Source organism: Bombina bombina, chromosome 11 (assembly GCF_027579735.1).
Source record: "Bombina bombina isolate aBomBom1 chromosome 11, aBomBom1.pri, whole genome shotgun sequence".
Lineage (NCBI taxonomy): Eukaryota > Metazoa > Chordata > Amphibia > Anura > Bombinatoridae > Bombina > Bombina bombina.
Genome location: NC_069509.1, coordinates 166,133,349 through 166,159,897, shown reverse-complemented (window position 1 = coordinate 166,159,897; position 26,549 = coordinate 166,133,349). Strand labels below are relative to the sequence as shown.

General features: G+C 36.7%; 2 protein-coding genes across 2 annotated transcripts in view; one reads left to right on the top strand and one right to left on the bottom strand.

Annotated features, from left to right (window-relative positions):
• The window catches only part of LOC128642102 (uromodulin-like), a 90,243-nt gene extending 85,101 nt beyond the window's left edge, over nt 1-5,142 (top strand). Inside the window, exons 17-18 of the mRNA XM_053694763.1 lie at nt 198-230; nt 3,745-5,142. Coding sequence (XP_053550738.1) covers nt 198-230; nt 3,745-3,818 — 107 coding nt within the window. The 3' untranslated portion in view covers nt 3,819-5,142. The remainder of the gene's footprint in view (nt 1-197; nt 231-3,744) is intronic.
• Nucleotides 5,143-23,136: 17,994 nt separating this feature from the next.
• Nucleotides 23,137-26,549, bottom strand: part of LOC128641725 (uncharacterized) — a 392,787-nt gene continuing 389,374 nt past the window's right edge. The window contains exon 52 of the mRNA XM_053694250.1: nt 23,137-23,574. Coding sequence (XP_053550225.1) covers nt 23,510-23,574 — 65 coding nt within the window. The 3' untranslated portion in view covers nt 23,137-23,509. The remainder of the gene's footprint in view (nt 23,575-26,549) is intronic.

Below are 26,549 nucleotides of genomic sequence, written 5' to 3'. Positions count from 1 at the left end.
TTATTTTCCCCCAGTATATTCTGTTAATATAAATGAATTGATTTATTTAATTGGTTTTATGCTAACAAGATAATTGGCCATCACATACATTTTAGTTAAGCTTGAAGATATATGAAAACATAATTTTGCATCTGGGCTGTCTTAGAATATATAAGCATTACCAGACTATTTAACAATTAACTATTATTTTTTTACAGCCATGCCATCAACAGGCAATAATGGTAATAATGGTAAGTAATCAGACAGTATAACAATACAAATTACAATCAAAGATCCTGCAGAAAAGATAGATTTCTGTAGTAGTGATTTTTGTGAGCGGATCAGCTGAAAATGTCTTAAACCAACTTTTTTATGGACAGACATTCACCAAATCAAAACTCAGATGGTTTAACTTTTTTGCTAAAAACACTAAAGACTACAAGCATTTGCCTAGATTACGAGTCTTGCGTTAGCCTTAAAAAGCAGCATTGAGGGGTCCCAACGCTGCTTTTTAACGTCCGCTGGTATTACGAGTCAGGCAGGTACAGGTGTACCGCTCACTTTTTTTCCACGATTTTCGCATACCGCAAATCCCCTTACGTCAATTGCGTATACTATCTTTTTAATGGGATTTTCCTAACGCCGGTATTACGATTGCTGGAAAAAGTGAGTGGTAGACCCTCTCCTGTCCAGACTCCTACCGCCTTTAAAAATCAGTAGTTTTATGGGCTAATGCCGTAACATAAAACTCTTAACTAAAGTGATAAAAAGTACACTAACACCCATAAACTACCTATTAACCCCTAAACCGAGCCCCCCCCCACATCGCAAACACTTAACTAAAATGTTTAACCCCTAATCTGCCGACCGGACATCGCCGCCACTTTAATAAATATATTAACCCCTAAACCGCCGCACTCCTGCCTCGCAAACACTAGTTAAATTTTATTAACCCCTAATCTGCAGGCCCTAACATCGCCGACACCTACCTACATTTATTAACCCCCAATCTGCCACCCCCAACGTCGCCGCTACTATATTAAATGCATTAACCCCTAAATCTAAATCTAACCCTAACCCTAACACCCCCCTAACTTAAATATAATTTTAAAAAAATATAAATAAAATTACTACAATTAATTAAATTATTCCTATTTAAAACTAAATACTTACCTGTAAAATAAACCCTAAGATAGCTACAATATAACTAATAGTTACATTGCAGCTATCTTAGGGTTTATTTTTATTTACAGGCAACTTTGTATTTATTTTAACTAGGTACAATAGTTATTAAATAGTTATTAACTATTTAATAACTACCTAGTTAAAATAAAGACACATTTACCTGTAAAATAAAACCTAACCTAAGTTACACTAACACCTAACACTACACTATAATTAAATAAATTCCCTAAACTAAATACAATTAATTACAATTTAAAAAAAATTATCTAAAGTACGAAAAAAACAACACTAAATTACAGAAAATAATAAAATAATTACAAGATTTTTAAACTAATTACACCTACTCTAATCCCCCTAACAAAATAAAAAAGCCCCCCAAAATAAAAAAGCCCTACCCTACACTAAATTACAAATAGCCCCCAAAGTAATCAGCTCTTTTACCTGTAAAAAAAAGTACAAATACTCCCCCAACATTAAAACCCACCACCCACACAACCAACCCTACTCTAAAACCCACCCAATCCCCCCTTAAAAAAACCTAACACTAACCCCTTGAAGATCACCCTACCGTGAGACGTCTTCACCCAACCGGGCAGAAGTGGTCCTCCAGACGGGCAGAAGTCTTCATCCGAGCCGGGCAGAAGAGGTCCTCCAGACGGGCAGAAGTCTTCATCCATCCGGTGTGGAGCGGGTCCATCTTCAAGACATCCGACGCGGAGCATCCTCTTCAAACGACGGCGGACTGAAGAATGAAGGTTCCTTTAAATGATGTCATCCAAGATGGCGTCCCTTCAATTCGAATTATTGGCTGATGCAATCAGCCAATAGGATTGAGCTTGCATTCTATTGGCTGATACAATCAGCCAATAGAATGCCAGCTCAATCCTATTGGCTGATTGCATCAGCCAATAGGATTTTTTCTACCTTAATTCCGATTGGCTGATAGAATTCTATCAGCCAATCGTAATTGAAGGGACGCCATCTTGGATGACGTCATTTAAAGGAACCTTCATTCAGTCGTCGGCCGAAGAAAGAAGAGGATGCTCCGCGTCGGATGTCTTGAAGATGGACCCGCTCCGTGCCGGATGGATGAAGATAGAAGATGCCGTCTGGATGAAGACTTCTGCCCGTCTGGAGGACCTCTTCTGTCCGGCTTGGATGAAGACGTCTCATGGTAGGGTGATCTTCAAGGGGTTAGTGTTAGGTTTTTTTAAGGGGGATTGGTTGGGTTTTAGAGTAGGGTTGGTTGTGTGGGTGGTGGGTTTTAATGTTGGGGGGTATTTGTACTTTTTTTTTTACAGGTAAAAGAGCTGATTACTTTGGGGTAATGCCCCGCAAAAAGGCCCTTTTAAGGGCTATTTGTAATTTAGTGTAGGGTAGGGTTTTTTTTTATTTTGGGGGGCTTTTTTATTTTGTTAGGGGGATTAGAGTAGGTGTAATTAGTTTAAAAATCTTATAATTATTTTATTATTTTCTGTAATTTAGTGTTTTGTTTTTTTGTACTTTAGATTAGCTTAGGGAATTTATTTAATTATAGCGTAACTATTGTACCTAGTTAATATAAATACAAAGTTGCCTGTAAAATTAAAATAAACCCTAAGATAGCTACAATGTAACTATTAGTTATATTGTAGCTATCTTAGGGTTTATTTTATTGGTAAGTATTTAGTTTTAAATAGGAATAATTTAGTGATTTGTATTAATTTTATTTAGTTTTATTTAAATTATATTTAAGTTAGGGGGTGTTAGGTTTAGGGTTAGACTAGGTTTAGGGGTTAATACATTTAATATAGTGGCGGTGACATTGGGGGTGGCAGATTAGGGGTTAATAAATGTAGGTAGGTGTTGGCGATGTTAGGGCCAGCTGATTAGGGGTTAATAATATTTAACTAGTGTTTGTGATGCGGGAGTGTGGCGGTTTAGGGGTTAATATGTTTATTATAGTGGCGACGATGTCCGGTTCGGTAGATTAGGGGTTAAAAATTTTATTTTAGTTTTTGTGATGTGGGGGGCCTCGGTTTAGGGGTTAATTAGTAGTTTATGGGTGTTATTGTACTTTTTAGCACTTTAGTTAAGAGTTTTATGCTACGGCGTTGTAGTGTAAAACTCTTAACTACTGACTTTAAAATGCGGTACCAGTCTTGACAGGAGAGGGTGTACCGCTCACTTTTTGTCAGACTCGTAATACCGGCGCTATGCAAGTCCCATTGAAAATATAGGATACGCAATTGACGTAAGTGGATTTGCGGTATTTCCGAGTCTGGCCAAAAAAGTGAGCGGTACACCTGTACCTTCAAGACTCGTAATACCAGCGGGCGTTAAAAAGCAGCGTTGGGACCGGCCAACGCTGCTTTTTAACCCTAACACAAAACTCATAATCTATAACTCTATTATTATTATCATATATGTTTATGAATCCATAAAACATTACCACAGTTACTAATTTAACTTTATCATATTTTTTAAGAAGTCTAAAGTTTGTGATGAAACAACATACACTAGAAATTATTATATTATCGAATCAAGGAATTTGCACCTAATCAGAAAAATATGCTAATGGTTTTTTTTCTTCTCAATTAGGAGTCTCCACACTAATGCCTTCCTGGACATCTGCTATATTACTCTTATATTTAATGTTTATGATTTTCAATTAACTTTAAACACAGACACATATGCTTACATTATATATAAAAACAAGCTGTGTTTATGTCTATTCAGTGTATTGCTTTGTAACTAGGGATGGGTGAGTATCTGAATTCCTATAATAAGATTGCAAAACATATGTTTCTCTTGACATTTGTTGCACTAGTTGAGCATTTCTAAACAAAATTACATTTTTCTATTTTGAATGTAATATTATAATTTAAACCAAAAAGAAATAATATTAGACACTGAAAAATAGTAAAGTCCCACTTACTCTAACAAATATTTATCAAGATTTGTCCAAATACGATAAGATGCCTCTCCAGATTCATCAGTTTCTTTATTATTCTATACAGCTAATTTAGCTGCCAGTATATAAGAAATATAAATGTAGGGGCACCTCTTTGTAAATGTTGTGTATTATTTTGCACCCATGCATGAATATGCACTTGCACTTTACAAAAACACAATTGATCTTTAGATAAAATAAAATAGACACATTAAGAAAGCAGACTAATTTTGTAATTATATAAATTAGGATTACGATTGCTAAGAAGAAAAAGTGGTAAGGTGTGAAATATACTTTCTTTAACCAATAGATGTCACTGAGCACACTACTATATGAGACTATTTAACCAATACATGGTGCTGTGAATATTATGTGATTTCATGAGAAACATAGCTTAAACACATTAGCTTAAACACAGTGCCATCTATTGGGCATAAATGTGTATTTCTGAAATATTCCTGTTAAAGGAATCTTATTCATTTTCTGTCATTCCCGTTAAAGATCAGTATCTAAAAATGCTCTTGCTGTTTGGGGTTTTGCATGCATGAAAATGTTTTTAAATTTAAATTAAAACTATTAAAACGTTATAAATTGTATACTTCCTGCTAATCGTCCTTGACTGATAGGCACTCCTGGTCATTGGCTGATAAGTACTTCCTGTTAATGCTCACTGGTTGATAGGCACTTTCTGTTAATGTATATTATTTGATACACTTCATTATAGTTTTTACGTAATATTTTTCATCCAAAAATAAATAAATACATTTTTTAAATCCTGCTCTTTCATAAAGATTACAGAAACATGTGTACAGTGTCATCTTAATGGGATATGAAACACAATTTTCTTTTTCTTTTATAATTTTTTCTTTGCTCTCTTAGTATCTTTATTTGAAAAAGCAGGAATGTAAGGTGAGGAGCCGGCCCATTTTTTGTTCAGCACCTGGGTAGCGCTTGCTTATTTAGCCACAAATCAGCAAGCGCTACCTAGGTGCTTAACCAAAAACGGGCTGGCTCCTAAACTTACATCGCAAAAAATACTTTCCTGTTCTTTTTTTTAAAATAAAGATACCAAGAGAATGAAGAAAAATATATGATAGGAGTAAATAGAAAGTTGCTTAAAATTGCATGCTCTATCTGAATCATGAAAGAAAAAAATGTAAGTTTCATATCCCTTTAAGTAAGAGTATCTTGGTACATTTTCATACTCCTCTGTCTTGAAAATAACTACTTTGAGAATATTTCTTGAGTTGTCTTATACGGTCATGACTGCTGTATGTAACCTATGCAATGCAGGGATTAACTACAATGTATACATATAAAACAATGGATTTGATATACTGAAGCAATATAGTCAATTATCCATGTGTAATAAAATATACTTATATTAAAAATAATATTTTATTCAATCAAATGTAATGCTTGTTTTGAATGACAAATGCTTGTTTTTTTTTTTAAATAGAAGTGATAAAGAATATATATTTAATTACTTGAAACTATTAAATGTTTAACAATATTGAATAAACATGTATGATAACCATTTTGATGTGTTTTCCTTTTTTTAACCTCCTAGAGAGCCAAGTATGTTAATTTTTCAGGATCAAGCACATTACAATTACATGTAGCAGAAAAAAACACAAATACATTACAACATCATACACACAGTGTTGTGGCGAAGAGCAAGCAGGGATTTTTTTTCTTGGATGTCCGCCATAGAGGTTGACACTATGCAATGTCCTTCCCACAATATGAGCTGTCACAGTAACTTCGATTTCCATTGATAACCCTGATCTAAGTCTAAAGCACTTGCCTGTCTTTTTTTCAGAGCTAAATTGTGCAAGTAGTGCACTGTCCACTGAGTCATTTTAGGAGGACAGCCACTGCAGCTCTGATAAGTGGTACTATGACTCATTCTATACCTCCTGATTACTGATGTAACTGTGTTTCAACTGATTTGTAGCTGGTCACGGATCTTCCTGTATCCTTTTCCATCTTTGTTAAGTCTTACAATTAGATTTTTCTATTCCTCTGGCAATTCTTTTCCATGTGGAGCCATGATACAAACAGCAGATAGGCACAGCCCATAGGTCTAAAACTGAGAAAGTTATGTCATATTCTGTCTCCCATATATTTTAAAACACTTCTATATATAATATGAATGCAATTTATATGCAATAAAATAGAGTACAGAGTAAAATGTAGTAAACTTTAAGGTTCTTTTGTTGCCAACGGTTTAGACATTAATCGCTATGTGTTGAGTTACTTTGAGGGGACAGCAAATTTACACTGTTATACAGGCTGTACACTCACTACTTTACATTGTAGTAAAGTGTCATTTCTTCAGTGTTGTCACATGAAAAGATATAATACAATATTTACAAAAATGTGAGTGGTGTACTCACTTTTGTCAGATACTGTATATATACATAAAGATATTTAATCCCATTTTTTTTAATCCCATTTTTCTTCACCTATTCCCCTGCTTTTTTCTTTGTATAAAGTCATCTACAGGAGGGGAAGAGGAAAGAAAAAATATATATTAACTATCTGTGTATAGTTTTAAATCTTAAATCTGAAATTTCATTTCTTCCATTGGGTTTACCAGTTATTAAATTATATATCTAAAATACCTCACTTCTATTAAGCATCAACTGCCTATCTCCTACTTTCCTTTACTTGGAGTAAAGTAGGCCCTGTATATTTGAAATTATATTTCTTACACGTTATTAAAAAGACAGCATAGTTAGTATTAGAGTTCACCTAATTCACAATTTCATAAGTACACCTTGTAATAGTTCAATTAAATCAATTACCACCTCTAATATGTTGGCAGCTCTTACAGGGGCGACCACTACATTTAAAGCATCCTGGTCTCTTAGATAACCAATTAGATCCAACATTTTGTTTTACAGAAAAATGCCTTTTTAGTATATTTCCCAGGGTTCTAGCTCTCCTAGATACAAATGTAACTCTATATTTAAGAATATCCAATCATTTTGGGTCTCACGCTAAAAGAGGGAGATATTTCTTTATTATACTACAAACACTACTATATTGTCTGCTATATTGAGCGCAAACAGTAAGAAAACCTCTATCATTAGATTTAGAACTCCCCTTCTTATCCTTTAATAGTTCATCTCTTTTCAATTTAAAACTTCCACCAAGGTTTTCTCCAAAGCTGATTCACTATACCCTTTCATACTAATCTATTTTTTAGTTCTTTAACATGGACCAAACATTGTTCTGTCTCAGTGCAATTCCTACAGATTCTAATGAACTACCCTAGTGGTATAGCATTTTTAAGATGTCTAGGATGATAAGTCAGATCATTAAATAGTATTACCTGATATTACCTGATATTGCTTTACAATATACCTCAGTATTAATTTAAACTTTCTCAAATGACTATCTGATGTCATCTTAAGATCTTAATAAATAATTTCCCTATTGGAGCAGGAGAATGTGAATTTCAAATTTCCTGAATTATCATTCAGGTACTCAACAAACGAGTTAAATGTCTCCTCTCCAGACTATAAGGACATCATCTATAAAACTAGTAAAAAATACTAAATTGTCTTCTTAGCAACCTCACCTTCTGCTCAACCTCTTAATCCAACTAACTCTAACACACCAGCACCTGTTGATCTTTTTAGCTGTCCTTCTTCAAACACAGCCTCCTCCTCAACTTCTCTTCCCACTTCCTTGATATCCACTATATTCCTCACCTTCTTACAGTTTCCTATTCACCCCTTCTCTTTACAGTCTGCTTCATACTCTCTTATTCCTTTGTGTCTCACACAAAGGGCCCTCATTATCCCTCTATGTTACATACAACCTCCACCTTAATCCTCTTATGCCTTCTTCTTTATGCACAGCCCTGATTATCTTCTTAGCTTGTTTATAATTCCTGCGCACACTTCAACACCACACTAAATAACTCATTTTTCTAGTCGCATCACCTTTATTGTTATAAAAGATTTCTCTTTGTGTTTTTTTAATATATATTTCTGCACAAACTGTATTTACACACACACACACATATAATTTTTACTAGAGATGTCAATGATGATATCATTAACAAAGTCATGTGTGATGTCATCAGTGATGTAATTTATAATGTCATGCAAATCTCAGATTAATTTAGGAATTTCCTTCCTTTTAAACATTTGATAGAAAACTTCAGATCTGGCTTTAACATAAGGGTTTGTTTTAGGGGGATTAACCTATTTATTTCTCTGTTTTTCCCTAAGAATCCCTTAGGAATAAAATTACTAGAGGAGTTGTGGAGAACCATTGAGCCAATAGCTCTAATAAATCCTACATTTTATGTTTTTAGTATTTGCTGCTTCTTGTAAGTGAGAAGGTGCCAATTAGCTCTTCTTGCAACATTGATAAGAAGTTATAGAGAGATTGACAAGAGAATGCTTTAGTGAGCATTAAAAAAACTCAATATAAATCTACCTCATACATTATTTATTTATTATTTATTAACAGGTATTTGTAGAGCGCCAACAGATTCCGCAGCGCTGTAAACATAGTTGGTATACAGGATAACATTTATAAGGATCAAATGGATAGATGGCCCTGCCGAGAGTTGCACTTTTGTAGTCGGCTCGTATTAAGGCAATCTACAAACAGCTGGGCTCATAGGCTTACATTCTTAGGGGTTCAAGGGGAAAGCAATGGAGTTAGGAAAGGTTAGTGTTAACTGATGTTAGCGGATCGGACTTCCGGTTTGGAGGCGGGGCTCACAGGTAGCTGCAGGTAGCAGCAGGTATCGCTAGAAGCTCCGCGCCTCTATGTGAGGCCCAATTTATCACCACCGCACGCTGCTTGCCCTTGGCCGGACTCCAGGCTTGGGTATCCGGATCTTGTTCCGGCAGTGGAAGTCTGCATTCACAGCCTAATAGTGCACGTTGGCTGGTGCACTCCATTTTCCCCAGGTGTCAGCAGACTGGTATCCAGAACTTTGGGCACATATCCAAGTGCAACGCTCCCGCCTGGTTCACTGCGGGAGTGCTTCTGCCCCTTCGCTGAGAGGGAGATCAGAGTCCCGTTTCTATCCTGGTTGGAGCCTTATAACGTTTTCCCGGAGGTGCCTGGTTTCACCTATCTCGGAGAAGCGGTTACACTACCACCGGGTCGGGATGAAGGATTAACAGCCGCAACAGGTACGCTGACAGCAACGGAGCCACTATAGAGAGCTTGATTGGCCAAGCGACGCTGGATTGATTCTCTGGCTCAGTGTAATCCGAGGGAGCTACCGCGATCTACTGCCTAGTGTGCTGCAAGCTTGGGAAGCAAGTCAGTCGGCTTAAAGGTTTCAACAGAGCGCCTTATTAACTGCAAACCGGACCCCGGGACATCCTGAAAGAGAACTTTACTTCGGCTACAGCGTTCTGCCATCACAGGTGAGAACGGCAGCAAGGGGGGTTACGGGCAGCAGGTTGGCCAGGTACACGGAGCACAAGCATCCATGGGTGACTGTGTATGAGTGATTTGCTCACCGTGCTGTGTTATCAGTAGTTTTGCAGAATGCCTCTCCTATGCCGGTTTCTTTCTATCTGCTGGCAGCCCAAAATACGGCTTATATCCTGATTATATTATCTGCCCTGATCATCAGACTGCCTATTTTCACTCTGATTTACAAATAGACTCCCAGCATAAGATAATTCTAAGTACTATAGCTTGTCAGTCTGGGATGTATAAAAAGGAGTCAGCACCGACAACACCTCTGTGACTTTTCCCAACTATGTTATAAAAAGTCTATACACTGGATACACGGATGTGTTCAGTTCCACAGTTCCTGCCTCTATCTGCTTAACATAAGAAGGAGTGTTCTATTACTGTGGTTGCGCTTTTCTGTCTCTATATTCATTGTACTTAAGGACTGTGTAAGCAGTTAGTTCTACAAATACTTGACTGTGATGCTTTAAAGTTGGGACTAAGTTTAACTAAGCTTGTACAGTTATATTTTTTTTTGCTGATTGTTAATATACAAAATACAGGTTAGGGGGAATTAGTATAGTAAATTGGTTTCATCAGCTATTTTTCCCTAAACTATCTAAACACTATTTTAAATATTACACACACCATTAATCACTATTCAACAGGATCTGTTCTTCAAATTTGATACTATAAATTCCCACTGAACGTATTCACGTCACATTTTACATTGACACTCCCCAGTAGTGTCCTTTTTTGACTCATCTTATTTTTTTTCTTGTCACTTTTCAACACATTTTTTTCACTACACGGTCTTTTTTTTTTTTTTTTATCACATCTCACTTTATTTTTTTATTTTTATTTTTTTATTTTTTTTGCACATCACTAATGGAAAAATTTATTACCCAGGCCAAAACTAATTCCCCAAAAATGCCAGCTAAATCTAAAGACAAAAAAGCCAAGACGGCAGACAACAGTATAGAAAATATATCTGAAATTACACCTTTAACAATTGATACCCAGGCCCTCACAAGTCAGCTAGTAGCTCTATTTTCACCACAATTTGATTCCATAAAAACAGAATTAGGTGCCATCTCCACTGACACAGGGACACTCTCGTCAGAGATAAAACAATTCTCATTAAGACTTACTGAAGCCGAAGATAGAATATCTTCACTAGAAGACCAGGCTAATATACAACACACTACTTCACAGAAACATGAAGCTAAATTAAAAAGTATGCAATTGCGCCTGGAGGATCTGGAAGATCGCTCCAGGCGCAATAACATTAGAATTATCGGTCTGCCGGAATCTCCGGAGTTTGAGGACCTTATGACTTTCTCCTCGACCACGCTACCTCAGGCTCTAGGCATTTCCATACACAAGGTACCCTTGATAATTGAGAGAGCCCACAGAGTAGGCTCCAGGAAGACAGTCACTAATGGGAGCATCAGACCCAGGATGGTAATCCTCAAACTTCTGAGATTCCAAGACAAGATTGAGATTCTTAATCTCTATAAAAAGAGAAAAGAACCTCTGATATTGGGGAGCAACAAAATATTGTTGTTCCAGGATTTCTCTGGCGAGACTTCAGCTAGGAGAAAGGCTATGGCTCCGTATTGTACGCAACTAATAAATAAAGGTATTAATGCCTGGCTGAGCTATCCGGCCAGAATTATAATAAATGATAATGGTAATAGACAGATGTTTAGTGAAACATCAGAGGTAATTGAATTTCTAAAGAAAATGGGATAATGATGAAATACTGATACCTGCTGTTCAAAATGCTCAAAGTTTTATCGAGAATAAGATACTTAAATGTTTGCTGGATCTGTTTCTTTTTTTTTCCCTTGTGTTTTTTTTTTTTTTTTTTTTTTTCTTGGGTTGGGATTGTTTCTCCTCACTCCTACATTGATGGCAGAACTCCTACCCCGTTTTAAGGATAAACTGTTAACTATCAGTATCTTTAAAAAATGACAGCGGAAATTAGGATGTATTCCTGGAATGTGGGGGGTATCAGTTCACCAATGAAACGTAAATTGATTGTGAGAACTTTAGCTCGGATGCAGCCCGATCTGGTCTGTCTCCAAGAAACCCATCTTAAGGAGACAGAAGCAGCGAAACTCAAGATTAAATGGGTTGGTGAGGTAATCTCCACTAACAGCCCTAATAAAAAGTGCGGAGTAGCAATACTACTACATAAACAATTAGATTATAAGATTATAAAAAGAGAGATTGATGGGGAAGCCAGATTTATCTTACTTCACATAATGATAAAAAACATAAAATTTATAATTTGCTGCATCTATGCTCCTAACCAATTTTCTTCAGTCTTCTGGGAAAATATCCAAAATAAGTTGTTCCCGCTTATAGGGAACAACTTAATTTTGTGCGGAGATTTTAACATGACGTTAGACCCCTCCATAGATAGGTTTTCACGTAAAAACATAGTCAGCAACAGACTAAGGGCTAAATATTTCCAGAAATTCTGCTACAAGTTAAAATTAATAGACATTTGGCGAATTCAAAACCCCGACAGCTCTATATACACCTGTGAATCCAAGGGGCATAAGACATTCTCTAGGATTGATTTATTTCTAGTTTCTGAGTCGTTATCTATTTGGCAATCCAAGGCTAGCATAGGAGAGATTCTGATATCGGACCATGCAATAATCTCATTAATATTCCCTTCATCTATAAAAGATAAGATTCAGAAATCGGTATTTTGTTTCCCCCGGTATTTATGCTCGGACCCTAGGTTCCGATTGTGGTTACAATCAAAATGGCTGGAGTATGCCTCCAATAACAGGGAATATGATAACAAAGTTGAAATTTTCTGGGAGGCCTCTAAGACAGTTCTAAGAGGTGAGATTATGGCCTACTTAAATATACGTGGGAAAAAGATAAAATTACGGGAGGCTATTTTGGCCAAAAGAGTGAAGAAGGCTTATATACTAGTCCAGAATGCTCCATCACAGAATAATTGGGATGACTATTTTGCTATTAGAAAGGAGAGAGATCTCTTCCTTAAAGAACAAGCCCAAATAGAGGAGAGCAGAATAAATAGGCATTATAAGGGGTTTCATGGCTGCTCTGCCAAGTATTTGGCTAAGCTTACCAAAATCAGGAAGAAAAAAAATCTTATACCGGTTATTAAAGAGAATGAGACTAGATATATGGAGACTAGGGACATTTGCAAGGTATTTGCTTCTTATTATCAATATTTATATTCTCCAGTTAAAACTAATCCTGATATCCAAGAGGTATTCTGGTCTAAAGTTGATACGCCCAAGATCCAGATGGAAGATTTAACAATGTTAAATGATTATATAACTAGAGAAGAAATTAGCAAGGCTATCGATAACTTGAAGTCCAATAAAGCCCCAGGCCCAGACGGATTACCCGCGGAATTTTTTAAATGTCTTAAGGAAGATTTATTACCAGTATTAGAGAAGTTATTTAACGTATACTACACACTAGATAACCCAATATCATCCTATTTCTCAATGGCTAACATCTCACTTATATTAAAAAAGGGGAAAGATCCGGAGGACCCAGGCTCGTATAGGCCGATATCAGTTTTAAACTCTGATTATAAGATCTTAGCCTCTATTTTAGCTGATAGATTATCTTTCTGTTTACAGAAACTTATTCACATGGATCAGACGGGCTTTATGATTAAGAGGAATGCCTCGAAGAACATACGGAAATGAATTACGTTGATAGACTACGCTTGGAATACGGAACAAAAAGTTAATATAAGTAATCGTACTGATATGGCTGTCCTTACATTAGACGCAGTCAAAGCGTTTGACTCCATAGTATGGGATCATCTCTTTACTTCACTTGGGAAATTTGGGATAAAAGGGAACTTTTTGCAATTTATTCATAGAATCTATTTGAAGCCCATATCATATTTACTAGTAAATGGGATGATCTCGCCAAAAATAACACTACAGCGAGGTACAAGGCAAGGATGTCCACTGTCTCCCTTGCTGTTTAATACAGCATTAGAGCCGCTAGCGATAAGATTAAGAAATAGTCTACCAGGGATTACAATAGGATCTCTGCGTTTAAACACATTGCTATATGCGGATGATATTTCAGTCTTTCTACAAAATACACAGCAATCCATTCCTATTTTGAGGCAATTGCTAGAGGATTTTAGCTCATTTTCAGGTTACAAAGTGAATATGGAAAAAAGTGAATTAATGTATATTGGAAAAGTAGATTCAAGTCACCCTAGTAATCCGTTCAAAGTGGTAGAGTCTGTTAAATATCTGGGTCTTTTAGTACATAAAAATCCGAACCACTGGTATTCTGATAATTTTCTTCCTATATTCCAAAAAATTAAACAAGATCTGCAACTATGGACTTCTTTTCCCATACCACTAACGGCGAGAGTAAATCTGGTTAAAACCATTATCTTTCCACACCTTCTCTACCCTGTTCAAAATTTGCCCTTATTAATAACTAACCGGGATTGCAGAATTTTGTACGGTTACTTTTCTAAATTTATCTGGCAAAATAAAAAACCGCGCATTGCTCGAGCAAGACTAATGCAGAAATCATGGGCAGGTGGTTTATCACTGCCAGATATCCATTTGTATAATATTGCAGCGATGGCAAAAATTGCAATTGATTGGCTGGCAAGAACAGATATATTTTCCACTTATGTGCAGGAGTCTTTACTGATACATCCTTTTGCACTATCAGCTTTATTACATTGTAATCCGCGTCAATTACCATCCAACGTCTCTTCACTTATTTCATTTAAAAATATAGTTCTGGCGTGGCACAAATTCTGTAAAGTGCTGGAAATAGATTTTTCTTTGTCAGAATTTCTTCCTATTCAGGGTAACCCCTTATTTTCCCCCGGTTTACATCAAAAAACTTTTAAGAACTGGGCCGAAAAGGGGCTAAATCGGATTTGTCAGTTAATTGGCCCAGACGACTCAGTGTTGGATGGTGAAACTTTGTTCTCTCTTTATCATTTACCTAGATCAGATTTATTTGCGTTCTTTCAGGTACGTCATTTCATTGGGTCACAGGATTGGAGGTTTCCCATATCTGTTGTATGGTCCGATATCAGAGTCCTAATACAGAAATACGTAGCGGGTGTTACTTCTATCTCATTAATCTACGATATTATGCTCTCAAAACAAACGCAAGGTAGTTTAAGTAAGATTTGCAGTCCATGGTGTAAGACAATCCGTGATATAGATCCGGACAGAATCATACAAAGTTTTAAGTCGCTAGAAACTTGTAAAGTCCCCTCAATATGGAAGGAATCCCATATGAAACTAATAAACAATTTTTATTTTTATCCTGCTAAATTGGCTCGATTCTATCCTTCTAGGTCAGCTTCATGCCCCAGGTGTGCTTATATGGAAGCAGATCTATTACATATGTTTTGGACATGTCCTAGGATAAATCAGCTTTGGTTGAAACTTATATATTGGTTTAACAATATACATGGTGTTTCTGTTTCTCTCACGTTCCAGGATATTATCCTATTGGTTGAGTCCTTGAGTAGTCTAGATAGGTATTGGACTCGCTCTCTAAATACATTAATATTAGCGGCAAGACAGAGTATTCTTAAAAAATGGAAAGCAAATAAAGGGCCCGTATTTTCTGAGATCATGCATGCTATTCAAGATCAAATTATCTTTGAATCATATCATTTACAGGATGCCTCAGAAATTAGAATCAAAATCTTTTTACGTGGTTGGTATCCCACTATTAACTCTTATCCCCGGCCTATACAAAAACAGATTTTAACACCCTTTACATCCTCAGTTAGTTTTGCAGAAATGGTTATATTAGATCTTTTCCCACATTCATGGATAACAAAGGCTACAGATATTTAGTACCAATCGTAGTTGGGATCTGGATTAGCAGTGATGGATTTCCCTTGTGTGTTTTTTTTTTTTTTTTTCTCGCCCCTTTCTTCTATCTTTTTTATTAGTTGTTTTCGACTATCTGAGTGCTTTATTGTTTGTTTTGTGTATTTAAAACAGAAAAATTCCAGCCCAGTATCGAATATTGTTTACAAAGAAATTATCAATCCACTGAGAGAAAGTGAATTTATTGCGCTAATTTGTTTTTGTTCTATAACATGTTTTACCTTGCCCTGCGTGGCATAAAAGGTTGGATTCATTTGATTGTATACTGTGTTGGATACAAATAAATAAATATATAAAAAAAAAAAAAAAAGGAAAGGTTAGTGTTGGTTGTATGCATCCCTGAATAGCAGAGTCTTTAGGGAGCGCTTGAAGCTGTTAAAACTAGGGGAGAATCTTGTGGAGCAAGGCAGGGAGTTCCACAGGATGGGGGCCAGTCTGGAGAAGTCCTGTAAATGGGAATGTGAGGAAGTAACAAGAGAGGAGGAGAGGAGGAGATTGTGAGCAGAGCGAAGGGGACAGGAGGGAGAGTATCTAGATACAAGGTCTGAAATGTAGTGGGGAGCAGTGCAGTTGAGGGCTTTATATGTCAGTGTGAGGATTTTGTGTTTAATCCTGGAGGCAAGAGGAAGCCAGTGAAGGGATCGGCAGAGAGGTGCAGCAGATGAAGAGCAACGAGTAAGGAAGATGAGCCTGGCAGAGGCACTCATTATGGATTGTAAAGGAGCTAGGCGGCAACTAGGTAGACCAGAGAGGACAGAGTTGCAGTAGTCAAGATGGGAAAGGATGAGAGAGTGGATTAAAATCTTAGTTGTGTCTTGTATAAGGAAATGTCTAATTTTAGAGATGTTTTTAAGGTGGAAGCGGCAGGCTTTAACCAAGGACTGAATGTGAGGAGTGAAGGAAAAGACTGAGTCAAGACATCGGGCATGCCGGGTAGGGGTAATGATGGAATTATCAACAGTTATAGAAATTTGGGGGGTGGAGATTTTGGAATAAGGGGCAAAAATGAGTTCAGTTTTGGAGAGATTTAGCTTAAGATAGTGAGAGGACATCCAAGATGAGATATGAGAAAGACAGTTACATGGGTTAGTAAGGAAGGAGGTAGGTCTGGTGCAGAAAGGTAGATTTGGATGTCATTGTCATACAAATGATATTGAAACCCATGGGACTTTATTAAGGAACCTAATGATGACGTATAGATTGAAAAGTGAAGGAGATTGAGGACATAGCCTTGAGGTACCCCAACAGAAAGTGGTAACGGGGCAGAGGATGCTCCGGAGAAAGCTACACTTAAGGTATGGTTAGATAGATAGGAAGATAATCACAAGAGAGCTGTGTCGAAGATGCCGAAGGATTGGAGGGTTTGTAGCAAAAGAGGGTGGTCAACAGTGTCAAAGGCTGCAGACAGATCAAGAAAGATAAGCAGAGAGAAGTGGCCTTTGGATTTTGCTGTAAGTAGGTTATTGGTAACCTTGACAATTGCTGTCTCTGTGGAGTGATGGGGACGAAATCCAGATTGCAGTGTGTCAAGAAGAGAGTATAGTGTAAGGAAATGGGATAGACGTGCATATACTAGCTTTTCAATGAGCTTTGAGGCAAGAGGGAGTAGGGAAATAGGATTGTAGTTGGATGGGGAGGTTGGATCGAGGGAAGGTTTTTTGAGGATAGGTGTGACCAGTGCATGTTTTAGAGATGAGGGAGAGGTTGAAAATGTTTGTGAGTATGGGGGTGAGGGTAGAAGAGAGGGAGTGGAGTAGCTGTGAGGGGATAGGGTCGAGGGGACAGGTAGTGAGGTGGGAGGACAGTATAAGGGCAGAAACTTCTTCCTCTGTAACAGGGGCAAAATAGCTAAAATTAAGGGTATTTGGGTTTTGAATGATTGTTAGCTTTTGAGGGGGTGGAAGATTGGTAGTAAGTTGAGAGGTGATTTCATTTCTGATGGAGTCAATTTTGTTATTGAAGTGGCTTGCAAAATCTTGAGCTAAAAGAGAAGTTGTATTAGGAGGTGGGGGTGGGAGGAGAAGAGTATTGAATGTGGAAACCAGACATTTTGGGTTAGAGGAAAGAGTAGAGATGAGATTAGGGAAGTATTGTTGCTTATAAAGATTAAGGGCAGAATAGTAGGAGTTCAGGATGAACTTGTAGTGAAGAAAGTCAGCTGAACTCCGAGATTTCCTCCATTGTTGCTCAGCAGTATGGGAACATCTGTGTAGGTACCATGTAAGAGGAGTATGCCAAGGCTGAGGATGAGAGTGTGGTTTCTGAGCTATGGTAGGGGGGGCCAGAGTGTCAATGACCGATGTAAGGATGGAGTTGTAGTGGCAGATAGATTGGTCAGGGCAGGAAAAGGAGGTGCAGCTGTTGCTGATCTAATGACTTAGTGCTTCTGTAAAGTTTGGTGTAAGAGGTAGAGGAAGGGGGGGTTGTAAGGAGGGAAGTTATGTTGCAAGTTAGGAGATGATGGTCAGAAAGAGGAAAAAGGGAGTTTGTGAAATTTGAGATAGTGCATGATAGCTGAAAATCAGATCAAGGGAGTGACTATCTTTGTGAGTGGGAGAGTCAGTCTATTGTGACAGGCCGAAAGAGGAAGTGAGTTGCAGAAGTTGTTTTGCAGAGGAGGCAGTGGGATTGTCCAGAGAGATGTTTAAGTCAACAAGAATGAGGGCAGGGGTGTCTGAGGAAAGGAAATAAGGAAGCCAGGCAGCAAAGTGATCTAAAAATTGATTTGGGGAGCCAGGAGGCGGTATATGACTGCAACACGTATAGAGAGGGGATAAAATAAACAAATCATGTGTGCTTCAAATGAAGAAAATGTGAGGGAAGAGAAGGGCTGTATTTATTGAAAGGTGCAATGAGTAAGAAAGGTGCAATGAGGAAAGTAAAATACCAACGCCACCTCCTTGTCTATTGCCCGACCTAGGAGTGTGGCTGAAATGGAGACCCCCATGTGACAGAGCAGCTGTGGATGGTGTGTCTGAAGCAGATAGCCAGGTTTCTGTAAGAGCCAGAAGGTTAAGAGAGTGGGAGATAAAGAGATCATGGATAGAAGTGAGCTTGTTGCAAACAGAGCGAGAGTTCTAGAGTGCACAAGTGAAGGGGGTGGTGGTTTGAAATGCAAGAGGAATGAGATTAAGGTTACCAGAGTTTTGTTTTTGAAGTCTATTGAAACATCACAACTATTTACATCTACTAACCCTAGTGAATCTTGGATTTTGTAATCTAGGGAGGTTCTAAACCATACCATTTGAGGGTGACCATAAAGCTAATAGTAAAGCTAAATATTAAGTGTGTGGGTGTACAGGTGGGGGTCTAATCTTATACAAAATAGTTAAATCTTTATTTTTTTCTATATCCCCTTTCTATGCCCACTACCTCTGTTCCTACTGTGAGCAGAGCACTGGGCATGTAAAAAAGCACTTCCTTGCAAACTCAGGGAAGAGAGCATTGATGAACGATTGAGATTCAACAGTAATGAATGTGGGTACCGAGGACCCTTCAGAACCACCACTGCTCTCCTCCCTCTACCAGTTCTTTGTGGTAAAGACAGACACATCCTTTTGTTTGGCAGTTGTTTTAATTCCCCCCATTATTCTTTATCAATTTTAAAGAACAGTATGACAACTGGATGTTCTCAAACACTTCCATTCTCCTACAGTGCAAATCGTACTGCAAGATTTTTTTTTTTACAGTAAACGATAGCCACTTGCATTTTTCTAACCTCTGCCTCGCATATTGTAAGCATAGTGTGTTAAAATGCTACTTAAAAACCCCCCACAAGCGTTCTAGCTAACCGTCCCAAAACACGCTAAAATCTTTCCCCTTGTGCTTACTTTGAACTCCAGTGTAAGAAATGGGAAAATATATCATGTTTTATGCCACTGATTCTTCCTATGAATATCCTGCAACTACAATTACATATTACTGTAGCATAAAAGGAAAAATATGTTTAATCATATTTTATAACAAATCTGATTAAATGTCAGTTTGTTTTACTAGAGAATATTTTAGAAATTGTATGGGTTTTTTTTAAGCACATATAGAAGCTTTTACTTGATTTTCGCTAGATGCATATATAAAGCAATACAAATCAAGTCACTTTAATTAAAGGATACTTATTCTTTTGTATTCTTCTATTAATATGCATGAAAATGCATGGATGGCTTGAAGCATATTGACATGAATTCTAAGAAATAGGCTTGAAAATACAGTGCATATCATTTTGAATAAAACTGTTTTTTGTATCAAATAGTTCTATAAATATAGAGTTTCTTTTCAATGTGTTAACAAAATTGGCACATTTCCAATAACATTTTAAACCAACTTTTGCACATTTTTTAAATTTGTATTGTGTAGCTAATTCTCTTCATTCCACTGACATGCTGACTAGACAGATTGATAGCTCTAATTTTAGCAATGCTTGTGTTAGTTCTTGCTGATTTTCAACATTTCTTCAAATTAGAAACATCTGTAATAAATGTCATATTTGCTGTCTTCAAATTTAAGAATATTTCAAACATTTTGAGGCACACAAAAAGCACAAGACGGTTTATGTTAGTTTATATATTGCATTAAAAAGTCTTAATTTTTTTAATACTACTATTTTTTTTTATTTACTTGGACTAATACTTGATTTGGATTTGTTAACGTTATTTGCAATGGAAACAGCAAATATAGAAAACGAATATAATATTAACAAAAAATCTTACACTTTAGGTGTCGAACAATTTTAAAGAACTTATCTTTCAATGTTAATAGAACACACAATTCTCTGATTGAATTTAAGTCAATGGTTAACTCACAGAGGTGCAGAAGTCGCACAACTCCATGTTTCAAGAGCTCTAGTTAACCCCTTAGTGACCAGAGCACATTTCCATTTGTTGACCATTTGGGACCAGGGCTATTTTTACATTACTGCAGTGTTTGTGTTTAGCTGTAATTTTCCTCTTACTCATTTACTGTACCCACACATATTATATACCGTTTTTTTCGCCATTAAATGGAATTTCTAAAGATACCATTATTTTTATCATATCTTATCAATTACTATAATTTTTTTTATAAAATATAATGAAAAAATGGAAAAAAAACACACTTTTTCTAACTTTGACCTGGAAAATCTGTTACACATCTAGAACCACCAAAAACACCCATGCTAAATAGTTTCTACATTTCTTCCTGAGTTTAGAAATACCCAATGTTTACATGTTCTTTGCTTTTTTGCAAGTTATATGGCAATAAGTACAAGTAGCACTTGCTATTTCCAAATTTTTTTAATTTTTTTTTGCGCTAGTTACATTGGAACACTGATATCTGTCAGGAACTCCTGAATAACCCTTCACATGTATATATTTTTTTAGTAGACAGCTCAAAGTATTGATCTAGGCCCATTTTGGTATATTTCATGCCACCATTTCACTGTCAAATGCGATTAAATAAAAATAATCGTTCATTTTTTCACAAACTTTTTCACAAACTTTAGGTTTTTCACTGAAATTATTTACAAACAGCTTGTGCAATTATGACACAAATGGTTGTAAATGCTTCTCTGGGATCCCCTTTGTTCAGAAATAGCAGACATATATCGCTTTGACATTGCTTTTTGGTAATTAGAAGGCCGCCAAATGCTGCTGCGCACCACACGTGTATTATGCCCAGCAGTGAAGGGGTTAATTAGAGAGCTTGTAGGGTTAATTTTAGCTTTAGTGTAGTGTAGTAGACAACCCAAAGTATTGATCTAGGCCCATTTTGGTATATTTCATGCCACCATTTCACCGCCAAATGCGATCAAATAAAAAAAGTTGTTAACTTTTTCACAATTTCAGGGTTCTCACTGAAATTATTTACAAACAGTTAGTGCAATCATGGCACACATGGTTGTAAATGCCTCTCTGTGATCCCCTTTGTTCAGAAATAGCAGACAAATATGGCTTTGGCATTGTTTTTTGTTAATTAGAAGGCCGCTAAATTCCGCCGCGCACCACACTTGTATTATGCCCAGCAGTAAAGGGGTTAATTAGGTAGCTTGTCGGGAGCTTGTAGGGTTCATTTTAGCATCACGCATCCCACCCCCTGATCCCTCCCAAACAGGTCTCTTCACTCCCCCACCCCACATTTGTCCCCGCCATCTGCCAGTACTAAAATAAAAGGCTTTTTTAAAAAAAAAATATATTCAGCAGACAGCAGTGATGGTTCCCCCCTTACCCCCCTTTCAAAAAAAGGTAAATTTTATTAAAATAAAAAACAATTGCTCTAGGCAGTTTTGGGGGTTTAAAGTTGGTGGGAGTGGGGTGTTAGAAAAAAAATGGCACTTAAAAGTGCTTTTACATTACGGTCTATGGGAACTGTGTGTTCCCATACATCGCAATATAAATATATATGTATATTATTATATACATATATATTTATGTGTACAAGTCTAGAATATCCAGCACCTGGGTTCCAATTAATGGTGTGCCAGCATCAAGGGTCTTGCACAAACCCCAACACAAATGGTGAACAGAAGGAAGCAGCACCACCAATTATTTTTAAGCAGGTTTATTCAGCATTCAGCTTTCAGTAGCCAGACCACAAATGCACTACAACATTTTGGACAAAGTCCTTAGTCATGTATGGCTATACCTCTAGAAAACATGCCTTAAATATCTCAACAAACCCCTCCCCCCTCCCACCTGGCATACCTAGACCAACCCCTCCTAGTAAATGCAAAAAATAGTTAACCATTTACAGAAATGCACCTTCTTATAGCAATCCAACAATGTATAATATTCTAAAGAACACAGGAGTATGAACAGCTATACAACAATTAAATTCAAAACTCAGAAAAATATCAAATGGGATACAATATATAAAAGGGAAATAAAAAAAAAACCAGACAGGTCAAATTCCTTATTCATACCATTTGGGAACATAGTCCCCAGTTTATTAATCAAAAAAACTTCTCTCATTTTCAGGATCTTAACCCTATCTCCACCCCTCCTTGGAAGTTGTATTTGTTCCAGAACCTGAAATCTAAGTTGGCTTAGGTTACAACCAGCAGACAGAAAATGATGTGCAACAGGTGCATCAGTTTTTTTAGTTCTAATATTGTTTTTGTGCTGGTTAATGCGTTTGCGTACACTACGGGTGGTCTCGCCAACATACCCTAAACCACATGGGCACTTAATATAGTAAACCACAAACTTAGTATTGCAGGTACAGTGACCCTGAGCTCATATTATTAACACCTAAATATATATGTATATATTCATAAACATATATATTTAAAAATGCTGCCATCACCACAACACTTACCTCCTTTGCTGCACAAGGTTTTTTATATCCCTTTTAGGGTGAGATACCACACTTATCTTTTCCACTGTAAAATATAATTGATATTTGTAGGTTTTGCAGCATTTTGTGAAATATTTCATGTATACCAAAAGAGTGTTTCTCAACCATGGTCCTAAAGTACCCCTAACAGGCCAGGTTTTCATGATGTCTGAACCAGAGCACAGGTGGAATTATCAGCTGATCAGTAGCCATGGTAACTAGCCTGCTCTCATCCATGAACTGATTAGTTCACCTGTGCTCAAGTAAAGATATCATAAAAATCTGGCTTGTTAGGGTTACTTGAGGATCATGGTTGAGAAACATTGTACTAAAACACTGAAAAATAAAGAAAATGATGTTCTAGAAAATCAAACAACAAAAATATTTGTAATTTATTAAATTTATTAGAAATTTAAAATGTCACATAATCTCTTTTTAAAGTGGGTTCCTTGATGTATGATTAAGGCACAGGACTGCCGAAACACGTAAGACAGGATGGTGTGGTTTTAGAATTGTTTTTCTGCTTTTCAACTTTTTTACTGTGATGGTTATGTGACTACAATAAATTTGGATTTTATATTTTCAATTGTGTGCCTGGAGGTTCGTTGGTTTTCTGACTGTTTGTCCATTGGGTTCCTTGATATGTTTATTTTCTTTACACTAATTTTAAGCTATATATAGAAAAAAGAGGTAGTTTTTTGATTATATACCCCATCTGTAAGAGTTCTAATTTTTAGAAATGGGATTAACAAGACTTTTAGATAGACATCATTACAAAGCAGAAAAACATTAATATCAGCGCAGCCAAGGACAATATGTTTGCTGAAAAGTAAAAAAAACATAAATTAATTTGTCAGCTTGTACAATACAATACACAATTCCAATTTTCAAAGGGGCAATTCATTTTCACATTTTTGACAAATTACAAAGTTATTTTGTTATATAAATATGCTAATTCGGGCTTTGGATAAGTATAAAATAATTGAAATTTATGCAGATTCTTCTGATTTACAAACAGTCTAATACATTATTGGACGAAATGGAGGAAAAATAAATGATTGCTTGACTAAACCGCTTTTGCTCATTTGTTCATATGGTTTGTTGACAAAAACGGTGCGGGAAGGGAGGAAGGAGCTGTACTGTTTAGCTAAATCAGCTTCTTGTTTTTAATGACGTACAGGGGGTTTGACCATTTATATGTTCACCGTCCCCTGTCTAATCCTGCCAAAGTATTACTAAATTTTTATTTTTGAAACAGCCAGTCGAGCACTAAATGATGGATTTAAGTCATACAGGCTTTTCTAATCAATTCTTAAGTAATCATAGGGAAGTGGGAGACTAGGGAAAGCTCAGACATTTTTTTAGTTACTTTGACTAGAGCTATTGCAACATACAGCTATGTCACTTCTGTGCTTTTGTGATCTTGTCATTAACTCATTCAGTTATCGAGTTGTATGTTCTTTTAACAATGAAAGATAGGTTCTTTTAATTGTTCAAATTATACAATGTAAGTTGTTTTTTAATTAGTTGTATTTCTTTGCTGTTCTCATAAAAATTAAAAGTAACAAATCCAAATTTAAAATGCCCACATAAATGAAATTTGACCGAACTAAATGCTGGAAAACATCTGAAATAAATATTTCAGACTACACATTTTTTTTTGCTCATGCACAAGTCTACTTATAAGTACTGGTCTGCCTTCTCTAGTAAACTATTGGCAACTTTTCTGATCTAATTACTAACTGGCTGGCTAAAGTAAAACAATTTTTTTGTGGTTGAAATATGAAGCTATGAACTGGATGACAAGTTTTTTTCTTTAAAAGCATTTTATTGGGATATGGAAGTCAATATTAAATGTTTATGATTCAGACAGTGCATACAATTTACTAATTTACTGCTATTACCAATACATCTTTTTTCTTGTGGTATCCTTTGCTGAAATGCACCTCTATGTCTTGAGAACTATATGTAGACAATTGTTACAAATATTGATAAGCTGCCATATACTGCTTATAACAGGCTCTGAACATTTCTAGATATGCTCTCATTGAAAGGAGTTGAGTCCTAAAATTAAAATGATGCTCTATCTGAATCATTAAAGGGACACTGAACCCAATTTTTTTCTTTCATGATTCAGATAGAGCATTCAATTTTAAGCCACTTTCTAATTTATTCCTATTATCAATTTTTCTTCGTTCTCTTGCTATCTTTATTTTAAAAAGAAGACATCTAAGCTTTTTTTTTTTTATTCAGAACTCTGGACAGCACTTTTTTATTGGTGGATGAGTTTATCCACCAATCAGCAAGAACAACCCAGGTTGATCACCAAAAATGAGCCGGCATATAAACTTACTTTCTTGCATTTCAAATAAAGATACCAAGAGAATGAAGAAAATTTGATAATAGGAGTAAATTAGAAAGTTGCTTAAAATGTCATGCTCTATCTGAATCACGAAAGAAAAAATTTGGGTACAGTGTCCCTTTAATGTTTAATTTTGACTTCCTATTCCCTTTGACATATTTATCTTTGGATCTTGCCTGACATATTTGTGATTTGTTCACGGGCAAAAAAAATTATTTAGCCTCAAAGATTTGTTTCAGAGCTTTACTGAAAGCCAAATTTGATTAATGTGGGAATTTGTTAAGGCTGAATATTGGATTCACAATAGTTGCCGTTATTTCCAATTGGAACAGCAAATATATACAACTAATTTTTAACAAACATTATTATTATTATTATTATTATCAGGTATTTGTAGAGCACCAACAGATTCCACAGCGCTGTAAACATAGTGCAGGATAGCTTTTTGTAGGGGTCAAGTGGGTAGAGGGCCCTGCCGAGAGTTTCACTGTTGTAGTCGGCTCTTATGAAGCGATCTGTAAACAGATGGGCCCATATGCTTACATTCTAAGGGGTTCAAGGGGAAAGCAATGAAGTTAGGAAAGGTTAGTGTTGGTTGTATGCATCCCTGAATAGTAGAGTTTTTAGGGAGTGCTTGAAGCTGTTAAAACTAGGGGAGAGTCTTATGGAGCGAAGCAGGGAATTCCACAAGATGGGGGCCAGTCTGGAGAAGTCCTGTAAATGGGAATGTGAGGCTCTACTCCTCTCTTATTATTTCCTCAGTGAGGAAATAATAAGAGAGGAGTAGAGGAGGAGATCCTGAGCTGATCGAAGGGGACAGGAGGGAGAGTATCTAGAGATAAGTTCTGAGATATAGGGGGGAGCAGTGCAGTTGAGAGCTTTATATGTCAGGGTGAGGATTTTATGTTTAATCCTAGAGGCAAGAGGAAGCCAGTGAAGGGATTGGCAGAGAGGTGCAGCAAATGAAGAGCGACGAGTAAGGAAGATGAGCCTGGCAGAGGCATTCATAATGGATTGTAAAGGAGCTAGGCGGCAGCTAGGTAGACCAGAGAGGATGGAGTTGCAGTAGTCGAGGCGGGAAAGGATGAGAGAGTGGATTAAAATCTTGGTTGTATCTTGTGTAAGAAAATGTCTAATTTTAGTGATGTTTTTAAGGTGGAAGCGGCAGGCTTTAGCCAAGGACTGAATGTGAGGAGTGAAGGAAAGATCTGAGTCAAGTGTGACCCCAAGACATCGGGCATGCGGGGTAGGGGTAATGATGGAATTATCAATAGTTATAGAAATTTTGGGGGTGGAGACATTGGAAGAAGGGGGAAAAATAAGGAGTTCAATTTTGGAGCGATTTAGCTTAAGGTAGTGAGAGGACATCCAAGATGAGATGTGAGAAAGACAGTTAGTGACAAGCATCTTGCATTATAGACTTTGAACAATTAAA